At 38.7% G+C, this 16,666-nt stretch overlaps 1 protein-coding gene across 2 annotated transcripts in view; it reads left to right on the forward strand.

The window, feature by feature from the left end:
• Window positions 1-15,704, forward strand: part of SNX10 (sorting nexin 10) — a 31,754-nt gene extending 16,050 nt beyond the window's left edge. For both annotated transcript variants that reach the window (XM_036402223.2, XM_036402231.2), the window contains exons 3-7: window positions 1,497-1,583; window positions 4,220-4,320; window positions 4,898-4,996; window positions 12,861-13,076; window positions 13,518-15,704. In XM_036402223.2, coding sequence (XP_036258116.1) covers window positions 1,497-1,583; window positions 4,220-4,320; window positions 4,898-4,996; window positions 12,861-13,076; window positions 13,518-13,596 — 582 coding nt within the window. In that variant the 3' untranslated portion in view covers window positions 13,597-15,704. The remainder of the gene's footprint in view (window positions 1-1,496; window positions 1,584-4,219; window positions 4,321-4,897; window positions 4,997-12,860; window positions 13,077-13,517) is intronic.
• Window positions 15,705-16,666: the final 962 nt, after the last annotated feature.

A 16,666-nucleotide genomic window follows, 5' to 3' on the forward strand; every position in this document is an offset into this window, starting at 1 on the left:
GGTGGCAGGAGGAGCCTTTCAAATGTGCTTTATTTGGCAAAGTGTTCATGATACTCACCAGAAGAGTAACCACCAATTATACAGAAAACACCCCTGGGATCAGGAGCTGGGCTAAGTAACATAAAACCAAAAGTTGTGTCCAGCCATCAGGCCACAGGCTCCCCATCTCAGTAACACCTGGAAATCAGGGAGGGAAATTATTTAATCCAGGCCTTGAATGTCTCCCTGCTACCTACAGAGTGCAATGGCTGTACAGGAAAAAGTGTATCTTCATCTTTCAAGGTTGTTACTGTTCTCCTGTCAGTCCACTGAAGGTTTGCAATGGTGGTACATGCAAGTGTGTGTTAGGGGAGAATACTTGGCTGAGGAATAAAGCCTTTATTTCTGATGTCTTTGGTTTGGACATAGGAAGACATGCTTTAAGAGCTTTCTAGTTCAAGATTTCTTGATTTATGCAAATATGCACTAAAAAAAGCATGTTTTTTTACCAGAGACGCTGTCATTCCTCCCACAGTTGATTCCTGTACCTGGAGATCCTGCGCAGTGCCTTCCTCTCAGGGGGAATATATTTACAGCTTAAAGTGATACACTTTTCTTTAAGTCTTTGCTAAGTGGTTGGCTTAGCTTTTGGGCTGAATAGCTCATTTAAGCAATAGAAGTAAGGCAGCCTCTGCATGTGCTCCAGAACCAGCAGGTATTTAGGCACACTTTTGACCTTTGTATTTTAAAGGAATATTTTCCATCCTAGCATGAATATACAGGTTTATCAGGATTATGGGGTTTAGTTTGGTTTTGTTTTTCTACAACAAAATTTTGATCATTAGCTGAGAGTATTGAGAAATATTTAATTCTTCAGTCTCTTCCAATTCCCATTAGTGTTACATTACAGTAATGTCCACAGGCCCTCCCTCTCTCTCTTTTCAGATCCTTCTAAATTATTATATAAATGTTGAAATCACAAGGAAGTAAGCTAGAAATGACAACTTCTACAACAAATACTCTATATGATTGTCCCTTCAAAATGGGACAGTGTTGCTATGTTGCTTCCTTGGGCAGGTTGATGGAACAGAAATGCCCCAGTGCCACATCTGCAGCTGTGCTCTTTGTCAGTGTTGATTACAAATGTTGGAAAAGCCTGAAATACCTGCCTCCTTCTCCTTTACATGGGTGACTTTGAATGTTAGATTTTCAGTTTGTCACTGCCAAGATCTTGTTTCCCATGCATGAAACCTGTATGACTTTTCACAGTGTTACTTAATCTGAAATATTCCTTTTCAGCTAGCAATTTGGCAGGGACTTTCCCAGACATGTGGTGTAGCTCAGATGATTCATTGCTTTATGCTTCTCCATTTAGAGGGTTGCAAAATTCAATAAAACAGCAGTTCAGCTTTTAATCTGACTCAGTAGTTTGTGGAACAGCAGAACAATCAAGAGAGTCTTTAAGGCTGCCTCTGTCTTCTGCAATTAATTGCTTGATTTTTATTATGCACTTACAGGAATTTGTAACTGTCTTGGTGCGAGACCCCAGGATACAGAAAGAAGACTCATGGCATTCTTACATAGACTATGAGATATTTATTCACGTAAGTATAAAAATATGAGAACAGATTCTTCGGTCTCTTATTGCAGTTTCTGTCCAAGCTAGGGTTGTCTTTGGGGTATAAATGGAATTTCTGTTTCTGGGATGCTGGAGGCTATTAGTCTCCTTTTAACAACTGGGATGCAGTGGAACAGGTAAAGTGGGTTTGCCAATGGCCGTGTGGTAGGTTTAGCAGAGCTGGGGTGGAACCTAACGTGCTCACATGTGCATTCCACAGTGTCTTGCAACAGCCAATCCTTAGCTTTACTTACCAACTAGAAGACTGTTACAGACAGTGATATCTTACTGTTGTAGAAAAATGTTGATGTTCAGGTAGTCATGGGAAAACAACTTTCTTTTCAAGTAATTATCTGGTTATTTGTACTTTAAATTCCCCTCAGTTCTTTTTGCCAAGTTATTGGTTGCTGCAATGTGGTTGTTTTCAGTGTATGTTGACATTCATATTATGCTAATTTAGTGGTGCTTGGATGTGTGAAGTGGTTGCATTTGGGTTTGTGATTGTAGTCCACCATATATTAATGGGAGTCCACTTGGCATTATGGTGCTTTCTTTTTGCCTTAAATCTGTCCTATACATAATTTTGTTTTCTTGATTGTTCTTTGGTGGCTAACATATGGAAGATGTTATCCTAATTTGCTAAATCTAGATCCAAGGATTTTAATTGAAGTGTAAAATAAAGGTATTTGTGGGCACCAAGTTACATGGTTAATGCTTGCCACAAGACCTAAAGCATTTCCTTATTGTGTGGAAGAGTTGAGCAGTTATTGGATGAGAGCAAGCAGTCAAATGATGACTTATTAAATGCCTGTGTGATAAGTACTTCTTTCCTGTGTGGCAATCAGAGTTGTGAAACTTTTAAATTTGTAATGTGCTTCAAGTACCGCTTCCAAAGCAATTATATTTTTCATTTCTGGTAAATAGAAATTCTGTAGATCTGGCAGGGTGAGTGCTGTATTACTGTTTCACAGACATGAGTGCCTCTGAATAAAAATGTATTAAGGCTTTCTCAGTGACTGCTGAGTTTAGGAGATGTTGTTTACACCCAGTGTGTCTTCATTCAACTCCAGCCAGCAGCTAAGCACCACACAGGTGCTTGCTCACATCCCCCCTGCCCCACCAGCAGGATGGAGGGAAGAGAATTGGGGGGGTGAAAGAGAGAAAACCTGTGAGTTGAGATAAGAACAGTTTAATAATTGAGATGTAGTAATAACATTAATAATAATATTAAATAGTAATAATAACAATACTAATAAAGAAAATTTATTAAAATTATAAAAATAATTTTAAAATAAAATAAATAAAACTGTAGAAAGACAAGTGATGCAAATGAAAACATATGCTCATCACCAAGTAACCAATGCCACCTAGTCCCTCAGTGGTACTCCCCAGCCAGCCTCCACCCTAGTTTGTTGCTGAGCATGATGCCATATGGTATGGAATGTCCCTTTGGTCCATTGGGATCAGCTGTCCCAGCTGTGTTTCCTCCCAGTTTCCCATGCACCCCCAGCCTGCTCGCTGGTGGGCTGGGGTGAGGAGGAGAAAGCCTGGCTCTGTGCAAGCAGTGCTCAGCAGTAACTAAAACATCCCTGTGTTACCAGCACAGTTTTCAGCACAGACCCAAAACACAGCCCCAGCTACTGTGAAGGAAATTAACTCTGCCCCAGCCAAAGCCAGCATACAGTGATACATGATCCATCACTCGGCATCTCTGAAGCTATTAAGCATCAACTCAGCTTCCTGCCACCACCGTGCCAGGGCTTTCGGAGACCAAGTCCCTAGGTCACTCCTACCAGTCCAGACTTCTCAGTGGACTCCAAGTATTGTGTCTGCCTGGCCTTTAAACCAGCTGAGTTCGCCTTCTACCCAGCTCTTAGAGCATTTCTCTTCTCAAACTGTGTGGTATCCTGGGTGTGCTCCTCTGTTCCAGAAGGCTGACATCTTTGTGCTCTCTACAGTCTGCACCTTGTGGCTGCCTGGAGTTATGGCTCCTGGCAGGCGGGGAGGGTGGGCTGGACTGCAGGCAGTTTACTAATGGAGTTTTGTCTGGTATATGGGATTTCATCTAAATGTATGCTCCGTGGGAAAATTTGGCAAAAGTATTTAATTTCTACAAATTGTTTCTCTTTTGATGAATTGGCATTTTCCTAGTGAACTAAGAGTGTTCTGTGGGAAAATTTCCAAATGCTGCTAATTGAAGAGAGCAGTTGCATTGGTTTCTTTGGTTTGATTTAAGTTGGGATTGCACACTGCAAAAACTCTGTGTACCTGTTTGCAGGATTGTAACTAGAATAGCTAGAATCTTTTTCCCTTGCAAAGATTGGCATTATCTACTGAAACTTTTTTCTGAGGTCTGTTTTTCCTTTTACTGTGAATTGTACTGTAATCCAAATATCTTGCTTTTAAAAAGAAGGCAATGAAAAATATTTCCCTGAGAAGCAGTAGAAACTGTCAGCAGTCCTGCCTGAGGTAAAGCACAGCCCTTAACATAAACTGAATTAATGTCAGGCTTTCCATTGGTGTCTCGGTTATTAGTATAACATTTTGGATGTGTTGTTAATACCATGCCTGCACTTGAGCTTAAGCTGATTTGCAAAGTAAATGTTTTTTATTTCCCAACAGACAAATAGTATATGCTTTACAAGGAAAACATCCTGTGTTAGACGACGCTATCGAGAATTTGTTTGGCTCCGGCAGAGGCTTCAGAGCAATGCAGTGCTTATGTGAGCAACTTTATATATTTAATAATCTGTCAGTCATGGAGGGAAGGATTGTTTCATCCTAATTCAGAGAACTACAGAAATCAGATCTGGAAAGTATCCTGTGTTTCTTACTAGCACAAGTTTATTCTGTAGAATGCATTTTATGGGCTTTAAACCCAGAAGAATGTGTTTTGTACTTACAGCCTTTTTTTGGTGAGCCCCCCTCCAATTTGTAAGAGACTTGATTTGTATTTTCTTTTGCTATGCATGAGCAGCAGAAATAACAATCTAGTGTAGGTATTTGTACCTCCTCTGTGTTCTTCTTCAATGTGCTTAGGTCTTGCAAGCACCATAAGAGACCCAGCCAGACATGGATGCAGGCTTAACAACTGGCCCAGAAAAATCAGATTAATTTATTTTTCCCCTTTGAGGTGTGTGAGAGGCCCTCTTTCTCAACCTTGTGTTCCCAAATTGATTTCAAGAGCTTCTGGAACATAACTCATGGTTTTCACATGCTTGGGGTTGGTACTTGCTTTCTGCATTTTTCTCTGCTGTTTTACATTTGGTTTTACTGTGTATTGTTTTCCTGTTTATAAAGACAGCTACCTGAACTGCCGTCCAGAACTCCCTTTTTCAACATGAACAATCCTAATCACGTGGACCATCGCCGTCAGGGTCTACAAGAATTCCTGGAAAAGTGAGTACAGCCTATCCAGATGTGTTGGAATTTTTATGAGGTCATCAATTTCTGGTTTAAAATAGCTCATCTCTGGTACTTGAGAGCCACCATGTGGTCATCTGTACATGCTACACATTTAGGTATATTTTTTACTTGCAATGTCATAATTCATACACGTGACTTCAGCTCTGTTGGTTGGTTATAATGAGGCTTCAGCTGACACTTTTCCATTGTACTTCATTGCACTGATTATAGATAATAGGCCTAAATTTAAATCACTTTGTAATTGCATACTAAGTTTGGGAGATCTTTCACTGTGATTTCTATTTCTAGCTTTCAATAAGGAGCTGGATATTCTTGTACAAAGAAAGCTCCCCCCTTTATGTTCATGGAAAATCAGTGTCTTTGTGGGCTAAACCCCTGTGAGCCTGGGAGAATTCTCTAGTGAGATCTTCTAACTCAGAGCTTTCCTAAAATGCAAATTGCTTTGTTTACCAGTCCCACTAGCATAAGCAAGCTCTAGCAGCTGTGCCCATTTTCAGTGCAGCTGCAATCTGTATAAAATCATTCATGAGCTTTAGCTAGACCCTGACCTGCATTACAAGGGAGCAGTGTATGAGTTTCAGTACTGCATCCCTCAGTCCCACTGCTGTGACCACTTCACCTACTGCAGTGCCTGAGCCCTTGTTGGTGTAATTTTCTGCTTTTTTCTGCCATTCTTGTCGTGCCCTGGCACTGCTGGTGTGAGAGCAGGCTGCTCACAGCTGCTGGAGCAGGAGCTGTGTGTGCCTCTGCTGGCTGCCTTTAGCTGCTGCTCGGGGTAAGGACATGCTGAAACACTGCACCTAGAGACTATTCATCTTCTTTCCAGTCAGTGCATTATAAGCCTCCCTAACAGACAACAAATCATTGGTCCCGAGGTATATTTGTTAGGCTTAGCAGCTGAAGGCAGGGACAGCTAACTGCTGCAGGAATAATATTCTGCATGCAGTTCTATAGGATGTGTGGCCAAAAGGTCAGCCAATAAATACTGGCTGAAGGCATGTGAGACAGGGAAGAGAAAGCAGAAAAGGATTAGAAGATATTTTTACACCTCAGGAAAGAAAAGCAGTGAAATGGAAGGGCTGTGCTCCTAGAAGCATGTCAGTGATAATATGAAGAGTGTGCTAGCTCAGGTTCCAGTGTCTGAGCAGTTCTGTCTTAGCTGTGCTGCCCCATGGAGTAGTTGTATTTCAAAAAACATTCTCATTTTGAAAGAGGCCTGTCTGGTAACAAGGTATATCAGCCTCAGAAATGTTTACAACTGCTGTCTGCACTTCAAAAGTTAGAACAGAAAGGTAGATTAACTTAAAAGACATCCTCATGCTCCAGTTTTGTGGATGACTGTAGCTGAAATGAGTACTGACAGCAGAAAATGACAGCATGAGGAACGTTTCACCATGCTGCTGTTAGTCCAGGAGTGGGAAAAGAAGCAACTCAATTGTAAGGGAATGATTTAAATGTTTGAACTTGAGCGCAAGAAAAGTGTCAGCTTTCTCTCAGCCCTGAGGAGCATTTGGAAGGAATTTTCAGAGGTTGTGTTGAGATGCACTAGCCTGGCACCGTATGTGCTGTACCATTGCCCTCTGCTGGCTGGATCCACTGTGCTGCTGCTGCTGCTGCTGCTGCTCACAGGAGGCATCTTCCTATTGGCTCGGCTGCCGTGATGCTTTTCCCCCTCCCAGTTATGAAGCTGAACCAAAGGTTATGACTCTTTTTCTGAAATTGAATTTTGTGGAATTCCCTAACAAGAGTTAGTATAAAATATTTATATATCTATGTATAATATATACCTATGTATAATATATAGGTATAATATACGTGTGTATGTAAAATATACACATATATTCTGTATAGATGTATGTTCTATGTCTATCATATGCATATATGAACAATATACATGTGTTACATAGATATTACATGTAATAAACATATAATACAAATAATAAGCATACACACTGGAATTTACTGAAGCTCTGGGTCTGGATGCTGCACATTCTGATACAGTAGAAAGGTGGGACCCTAACCCAAAACTGCTAAGCTGAGAGCTCCATTCACCCCAGCAATGACAAGCTCACAATCCTACTGTGTTGTTTCTCTGTGTTTCTTTGTGGCAATGGCAAGAAATTTGATTCAGGCCTTTGTGGACCTGTCTGGGGAGAGGTTTGCGGGTAACATTTTTAAATGCCCGCTTGTGATGCAGGACTCCCAGGTGTTACCAGGATCCAAGACATCTCTGAAGAGCGGGTTTAGATCTTTCAAAGTCTTGGTTTGTGCCCTGTGCTGTATGACCAGATTGCTGTAGTGCCTGCCTGTGCAGGAGCCAGGATGGAGCAGCTGGAGGCCCTCTAGTGCTCAGCTTCTGGCCCTGGGAGCACTTCCATATTGCCTATATGTGGATGGCTACAGAGCTTTGTCCTTCCACACTTTCCACTCCAGGGTGAGTTAGCACAGGGCGCAGGGTGTACTTAGAGCCTTTCTGAAGCCTCTCCGTGCTGAGCACAGTAGCTCAAGAATTAGGCCAACAGCTGGGAAGTTAAGCACTAGACTTTGTTGAAATCTGGGAACAGGTGTCCCATTTTGATTTGGTTTTACTGCACAAATGCAGGGTAAGATCTACTTGTCTTACAGGTTATTATCTCTGAGTGATGAAGAGCTGTAAAGCTCACTTCTTGTCTGGGCATAATTTAATATTTCAAGAGGCCATTTGCATTAACGGAAGTCAGCTAGCCCCTTTTCAATTATGAATTACTTTGTAAGAATAAGGAAAATTATGTGTTTTTCCTGCTAAGTATCCTTGTCCTTTGAGGATGCCTGTGAATTCACAGAAAAGTTTACTCTTAAACTAGAGGTCAAATTTAAAACACTATCTTATCATTTTAGCTTCTGCAAGATCCTCTTTACTTTCATCCATTTGTAGCTGTGTAGATCTAACTTTGGGATTTAGATTACCCTCAGAGAAAATCAAGTGGGTTTGCTCATGAGAAAACTAATTAACAAAGCCATTTTGAATGAAGTTGAGTTCATTTGATGACTTTTTTTTAATTGAATATAGTTGGATCCCAAAAACTTATGTGATTTAGGGAGAAGGATTACTCTTCAATTACTTTTCAGACATGCAGTTTATGATGGGGTGGAAGACACTGAGAGTTTTGAGAAACAAAATGCATGGATCCAGTGGGAACAGAGGGCATCCACAGTGTTGCTCCTGCAGAGGGCCATGGCTTGCTGAGTGCCAGAGTGGGGAAGCCACCCAGAATTAATCAGCCTAAGGCAGAGCCATTTTCTGAAGGTGTCTGGTGTCAGGCACCTCCTTGCCTTTTCCACTGCAGTCCCACAAGCTGCAGCTGGTGCAGGGTCAGAGGTCTCTTCTGAAGGTGTCTCCACTGGGCGCTGTCTCAGGGATGTGGAGCCTGGGAGACTGGCTCCTAAAGGGACAGATGCCAGCTTGCCCCTGCCAGGGCCTCAGGCAGGAGCATTGGCAGTTGTGGGGCAGGTGGAACTACCTTGGGCAAGTTGCCTCTCTCCAGTAGAGCCTTGCTGTTGTTTCCTATCTGGTGAGGAAATAATGTGTAGCAGGCACATGTGGGTTAATCTTCTCCTAACCGCACACATTATCACATACACAACAGTTGCTTCACAGTTGCTTGATACCAGTAACATTTCCTCCCTTATAAAATGTGAAGGAGGAACACAGTCAGCTTCTTTAAAGAGGAAACTGGGGCTTTGTTTGGTGTGGGCTGGGGCTGAGGGGCTGGATGCTCAATAGAGGGCACCACAGCACAGGCTGTCATCCGTCTCTCAGCTCCTTGGGTTTTTCCCTTGCTCTCGTGAGCTGTTGTAAATGGGCAGAGTGAATTTGTTGAAAACAAAATCGGAGTGTTAACCTTCCACACACATTCAAGTATGCATCTGTCATTGTATTAGGTTACAGTAGATACAGGAAATCTTCAGTTAGGATTAAGTTGTACTGTTCAGCCATATGTTGTTTTTCTCCAGCAGAACAGTGTATAATATACATAATAAAATCATGGTGAAGAAAACCAGATTTTGGACCTTGTCCAAATAACAAAAAACACATGCTTTTTTCTTTTGTAAATATTTTTTCCATAACACAGGAAAAGAGAAATATTTCTCATATAGTATCCAGCATTTCCTCAAAAATGACATTATTTCTTCTTCTTGTGATGTTTTTCAGTCTTGCTTCTTTAAAGGTCTAGAGATCACAAGCATTTACTGAAAGCTTACAAACAAAGATTCACATGGCTGTGAATAAAAAATTATTTTATTATCTCTAATTCTAATGTAGAGCCTTATCTTGCAGCCCCCTTAATCACATAAGTAGTCATTATGCATGTGAGCAATCTGGCCAAGAGGAGTGAAATCTCTGACAAGTAATGACTGCTGATGGGATCAAGACTTGCAGGGTTTAGCCTTTCGTTCTTGCAGGCGTGCATAGAAGGTCCGTTGTTCCCGTCAGCGTGCTCAGTCAGTTCATAGGAATGATTACCGTGAGCCGTGACTCTCCAGGAGTGCTGATTTCCATCAGTGTGAGCACAGCCCTGCCTGCTCTGGCTGCAGTGAAAGTGCAGAAGCAGCGCTGGGAGCTCTCCCTGCTGTGTCGAGACTGCGCACGCGTCCGGCCTCCGTGAACGCATCCGAGTATTAATGTTGTGACGCTCCTCCCTTCCTCCTGCCTTTTTAATTTGTTAGGTGGTGGTTTGTAATTTTCATTTTTTAAGTCCTCAAAGCCAAGTCTAGTTTTTAAATGTCAAGCCCTTCACACAGTGAGCCCCCAGGACAGCAAAAGCCCCCAGAGAGGAACTGCTATACCAGCATAAATACTACTAGTACTATCTGATGACAAATGTGTGGGTATTTCCTTGAAGAAAGAGTATTTTGAACAGGAAAGCCTAACACTTATAGGTAGTGCAGAATTTATTTTACATTTTGGTTGCTTGAAGCTTGTAATTAAAAAGCAATCTTACCTGTTGGTTCAGAGGGGGGTGGGAAAAGTAGCAGGTTTTTTTTAATTAAGAGAAAACAGAAATTCTTCAAGGGTACAACCAGGTAAAAGGTATTTTTATATCTGCTTTCAGGATGGTTTTAAATAACTTGCAAAATGCATGGAGTGTTTGGTCTCAGTGTGAACACATAGTGAATACACACATACACATATATGAGTGTGGGTGTGATTTAGCTTTATGAACATCTTGCCATTTCTGCACCTTGGTTTCTCTTCACTCCCTTTACCTCCAGATGGCACTATGAAGCAGAAAAGAAAATTACTGTGAAATAATGAGTCCAATGTAAAGTAAAATTGGAAATTGAATTATAGCTGCAGAAAAAGGACAGTAGCCTTGAGGTCCTGATCAGTCTGTACTCTTATCACTTTTGTTTGCTGTTCCATGTGTTAGGTTACTGCCGAGTTAATAACAGTGCTCTAGCAGTTCAAGGCTTAGCAGAATTGTACTGGACATGAAATAAAGCTAAAATGAATTTGTGTCCAATATCATTGACATTAGTGCTCATTACTTCTCTGGTGTAATGCCTCAAACCATCTAAAATCAATTTTAAAGATTACCCGTTATTTTATAAAGAAAATAAAATACATTTCAAACAGCAACAGAGCTGTAAGTGTAGTGTAATCTCATGAACAGTTAGTTACTCGTGTTTTCACTGGTTGGCAGGAAACTTTTGAAGGTACAGCAAGAGGAAAATCTGGGAAACTAAATGCCATTCACAGAATTTAATGACTTGGCTTTTTGCTGTGTTCCTTGGCATTAGACACGCAAATGTTAGAATTGCAGAAATGTGCATCTCCTCACTGCCTGGGAAAAACAGTAACTGTAGTTACTCTACAGGAAACTCCGGCACATTATTTTTCTTTTGTTTTTCTTCTTTTTGTTGTTTTTTTTTTTTTTTTTTTCTTTTTAAGAGAAGTAGAATATTTACTCTGCCACTTGCATAAACTATAGAAGTGGATTTATTGTTTGGAATGATACCTCTTCTTTTTGTTGCAATGTTTGTCTTTGTTTGGAATGTGCGTTTATCAAGAGTCAAGGCTGAAATCCTCTTTTAGTGGCTGCTGAATGATGGCTTTTCAAACTGTAATCATGAAGCTGTTGCTGTCAAGGTGTGTGGACCTGTAAATTCTGTTTTGAATCATTTTTACACAGCCTTTGCTGGATTTTAGACTACAAAGAAGTTTTTCTGTCTATGAATACATTACCCACATTGATTTTATAGACGTATATTTGCTATTAAAATTGTGAGAACTTAGATTGGATTAAAAAGGCTTTCTCTGTGTGTGAAAAGTGTGCTTATTTTGAACTTCAGCAAAATGTGGTCGTTCTGAGGCTCAATTTCACCCGCACCTGGTAGATCATTAGGGTTGTTGGAGACATTTCCTCATTGGAAGGTGTCAGAGTTAGAGTTGTTTGGTTGAGACTGCGTGTTCACCTAGGCAAGTGAAATGTGCATGCACACAAGTATCTTGTGGTTTCATGTAGATATCTCTTACTACTTATTTTAATTTGACAGATTTTTATGGGCTTGAATGAAGCCAGAAATCCTTTTGTGTGTTTATTAAATGTTATTGTAATCTTGGCTGCTTTAGTGAACAGTTTTCAGAACGTATTTGTGTTTAAAACATTACAGTCCAAACACACCATTAATCTTATTCAAGAGAAGGAACTAATCAGTTACACTTTTCATTTTAGTCAGAGTACCTTTAAAATGCAATATTTCTTGCTGCTCTTACTAGTTCTTACATTAATGTCATCTCTTGTTTCCTGTTGCACAGCAATGACTTTTTTTGGTAAAAACTGTAGCCTAAATGGGTATAAATAAGTAAGTATTGAGCCTGAGTAGCTTTGAGAGTGGAGCATTCTTTGGCGTGGTCATAGCCTCTGATGTCTTTATTACACGAGTAAAACAATAGACACAAATTGAAGAAGTTTGTTGTTAATCATTCTAGGATTTGTATAGTAAAGAATTCCTTCTTTAAAGATATGTTGAAGAAAAGTTGCATATCTTTTATTTAAAAATAGAGATGATGATCCTCGATTCTCAGGCCTTGGAAAAGTCTCTCTACAACTTTCTGTGTTACTGGAATGTATTGTATTTTGTTTACTTTCATGTGTTTTAAGTAAATACTCTGTGCTAAATTTATTTGGATGCTTAATTTAAATTATATATGAACCAAATTTTAAAACCTATTTTTGAAAATAATAGATGGAATTTAATAAAAGTTAAGAGGCCCTGAAAACTATCTGCAAGTAAATTAAAACCAGCATAACAGTGTAAATAATTTTGGCTAGTGTTGGCTCAGATGTTGACAGGTATTCCAAAGTCCTGATGTTGCACATATATGAAGTCTGTTCTGCCTACGCACTGTCTCTCTACACACTTCTTTACTCCACCAAACAAATCGGTGACTTGTCATTTTTATAAAAGCTTGGCTAACAAAAAAAAAGAGAGAGACCAAATTTTTGTAAGAGTATATGCCTCCAACTGCCTAAAAATCATTAATTGATCCATGTGGTAATAGCAGATGGTTAAATGGAAGAAATGTCCTTGAAGTTATTCTAATAGCAGATGTGCCTAACTATTAGCTTCACGTTTTTACTCACCTAAAATTCCAAATAATGTAATAAGAAAGTAACACGCACCTAATCATTTTAATATGTTCATTGCCTTCTGTTACTGATTTAGGATTCATCTGAAAACTTTAAAAGCAGGGCATCATTTAGAATTTGTTCTAGGAAAACACTTTAGAATATATATATATAAGAGTGTGTGCAGGTTATATATAAACATTTGCCTTTTTTTCCTTTTCCAGGATCCTACAAGATGCATTATTGCTCTCAGATAGTAGGCTTCACCTCTTCCTACAGACTCAGCTAAGCCCAGAGGACATGGAGGCCTGTGTGTCTGGACAGACCAAATACTCTGTTGCTGATGCCATTCTCAGTTTCGCCTCTCTGAACAGACGTTTTCCTATAGAAGATGAAGAGGAAAAACAAGGAAAAAACGATGCAGACTCTGATTCAGAGAGGTGATTTCTGTATATCCTTACTTTCTGAGATTATATATCCATACATACACACGCACATGCTTCACTTTTTTGTTGATGTAATACTAAGATAATGAAAAAATTAATTGACTGAGATTTTATTGAGCTGTGACAGCTCATCATAGAAGTCTTCACACACACCTCCACACTGAATTAATGAATGCAGTAGAAATTCAATTATCTGCATTCTGATTATGTGAATTTCATTTAGTCAGACTTGAATTATTCGCGTTTAAATTATCTTGCTAAAAAAATATCCAACTGCACTCCAAATGGCTAATTAAAAGTCCAAATTTCCTGTCTCTCTTTGTGACTGGAGATAATTAAAGTTCTCCTCTGTTACTCAGGCTTTGAGTGTGTTGTGAAAACCAATTTCCTCCTTTTATTTTTTTTTTTCCTCCCCCCCTCTCCCCTTTTCTGCAGTTCATCCTCCGGGCTCGGACCTAGTGATGACAGCATTTCATGTGGATGTAAAGCAAGCCCAGCTTCTGAAGAATCATGAAAAATCATTCCTGTATTGCTACCTTAAGGACAGTACAGAGCAGTTTCTGCTTTGTTTACTGGTTATGTGTATACCACACAAGCAGGGCTGTCTGGTAACATGAATCTAAAAGACCCATTGTTAATGCAACCATATGTCCTTACAATATACTCAAAACAGACCTATCTTTTTGGTGATTTTTTTTTTACTGTATCTTGGTGAAGGTCTACATGCTACCTATTTATGTTTTTGTGGCTATTAAAATCTCAGTATTGGGTAAGTCATGCTCTTCTGACATATGTGGCAGTTAAAATAATTCCTTCAGTGAGTGCGTGTCTCAGATTTAAAAAATAAAGATAACTTAATTCCTCATCTTAAAAGTTGGTATATCATATCAAACATATTCAAAGCATCTTTTAGTAATTTGCATCAGAGAAGTTTCATCTTTAGAAGTCATTTGACATTGGTGATGAAATTACACACCCCACCAAGGTACTCACTTTTTAAAGTAGCTCAGCAACATCAGCAAAACAACATTGGTACAAACTATATGCTGCTGACAATTTGAGATATAAATACATCTTCCTCTGGTCCTTCTGTAATGTTTATGGAAAGATTGGTTTTATCATGCATAAGTACTGAAGGCAAAAATTCTTGAGCATGGTTGCTTAGAAGTTTAGAAACATAAATAAAAATTACATCATTTCTAGGCTTGCTGGAGATTCTCAGCTCCCAAGGAATTATGGATACTCATTCCCAGTGAAAATCCTGGATGAGGTCCATCGAAACCAATGGCTGAATTTTGCACTGACCCAACATGTTTAACTTTAGGCATCTATATTTGAAGGTGCTGGTAGAGGTGTTTTGGTTCAGCAGCAGAAGTGGGGAGTATCTCCCTCTGTGAAATGATGATAATCACACAGCTGTAACACCCTGCATGGATGTGGCCCTCTCCACTCTCCGTGAGTTACAGGAGCTGCTGATTTCATTGTGGCTGTAGTTACCACGTTGGAATATTGACTTTATTCACAAACAAAAGGCAGGCTTGAACACAACTTCTTAACCACCAACACTTATTTTGATTAAACGTCAGTTTTGCTCTTTATTGTTCACAGCAGCTGCGTAGTGTCTTGTCCCAGATCCTGTCAAAGGAGTAGGTTTCACTGTGGTGTTGTATTTATATTTGACATTTAACTGCTATTAAAAAGAGCTAGGGGGTCTGATCACCCTAGCAAAGCTCCTATTAACTTCAGTGCGGTAGTTACCGGCCTAGAAATGGATGTAAATACATGGCCCCCTTTTTTTTTTCTTTTTCTTTTCTTTTTAAAGAAAACTATGGTTACTTTCAAAGAAGGAGCATTTTAAACATGTGAATTACAGAAACAACAGATTATTAAATAGACAGCTAGTAAGGGGTAGCATAAACATGCGTGGGCATGTTTTTTTCTTTTAAAGCATCCAGCTGGGAATCTGTGTAATTTTAGAAACAGGTTTTAGTAGCCTGGGAATAACATCTCTTAGGTAACTACTTTAAGCCACTGTATTTTGTTGATGGTAGCACTTTGTAAGATAAATATCCGTGTATCTTTTTGCTCGGTCTTACTGAATTGCACAAATGTATCTATTCACCGTCTCAGCTTCTATGTGAGTTAGCAGCAACGCTATTTTTAATGTAAAAGTGATTATGCTTAACTAAAGCAACAAGTTATCACTAAAAGCAGCTTAAAAACAGCTGTTACTGGCAGTAATTTTCAGAGATTTTCATTATTTGATTTTTTTTCTATATTATTTTTAAGATAGCACGTTACAAAAAAATGGTTTAGCAAATTTATTTAAAAGGTGGGAAGAATTTAAAAAGGAAAACTGGAATAATGTTGAGAAGAATATTACCATTTTTATTTAAGACAATGTAGTTTTTCTTTTGTTTTAAAAGATTGAGCTAAACTCTTAAAGCACTTTACAGTTCTGGCTTACTAACACATCCTGAGTACCTGACAAAAATTACAGAAACACAAGGTTTGGAGAGCCTTTGTGGCTAATTGCATTTTTTAATTCTAGGAGCTTATCAGTACACCAGCAAGTGTTTTCCAAATGAAGATGTTTCTGAAATAAATGTTTGTTTTCTAATAGCTCTATTGTTATTCTCTTATTTTCTTTGTCATTCTGTTAAAAAAATCTAAGACTACTATAACTTTCTTCTGAACTTTGACAGAAATTTGTTCAAATATTTATCTTTTGAATGATGTTTGTGTAGCTAGTGTTACTAGAATTTTTCTTCGTAATGGGGGAGGGAAAGTACTCCATGCTCTCTAGTATGTCTCCTTCATGTATCAGCTGTATATAATCACATATAAAGGCTTTAAGTATTTTGTTTCATTGGAACATTAAATGTAACTTTTACAAATGTAAATGTTAAACAAAAAATAATTTTAATGCCTTTTTTTTGCTTTAATGATTTGGTAATTTTTCAGCACTATGACACACAGTTTGATCAGTTGTCACTGGTACTTTGATTCTCATTTTTTAGTTTTGAACAATGCTGACATTTCCTGCTAGCTTTTTTAAAAAACAGGATAATACCTAATTTATAAATTAGAAGTAGTAATCAGATTACATTATATCTAATTGCAATAATTCTGCATTCAAAAGCTTTTTTCCCTCTTTCACTTATAGCTTTACATCCTCATTTTTATGATGATTTCTTAAAAGCTTTTAAGTAATTAAATAAAACAAGTTACTACTTTCTAGCTCATGTTTAAACCTGACAGTGAGGTTTCCTTTATTTCAATATCAATATCCTAACCACTTTATGACTTACCACATGTAATTTATTCTTCAATTATTTTTGTAATATGTGTATATATACATAAATATATGTATACATATATATAGTATATATATGTGTAGATATATATACACACTGTGTATACACACACACGCTCTGCTGTGTTTGGGTTTCCACTTTACATTTTTTACAAAAAGAACAGCAAAGAGACTCCACAAAGATGGTGTATTTGGAGTGCAAATTGTTGCTTATATTGCAATGTATTTCTGTACGCACGGAGGGAAATTTACACTCTAAATCCCACAC

Source organism: Molothrus ater, chromosome 1 (assembly GCF_012460135.2).
Source record: "Molothrus ater isolate BHLD 08-10-18 breed brown headed cowbird chromosome 1, BPBGC_Mater_1.1, whole genome shotgun sequence".
NCBI classification, from domain to species: domain Eukaryota; kingdom Metazoa; phylum Chordata; class Aves; order Passeriformes; family Icteridae; genus Molothrus; species Molothrus ater.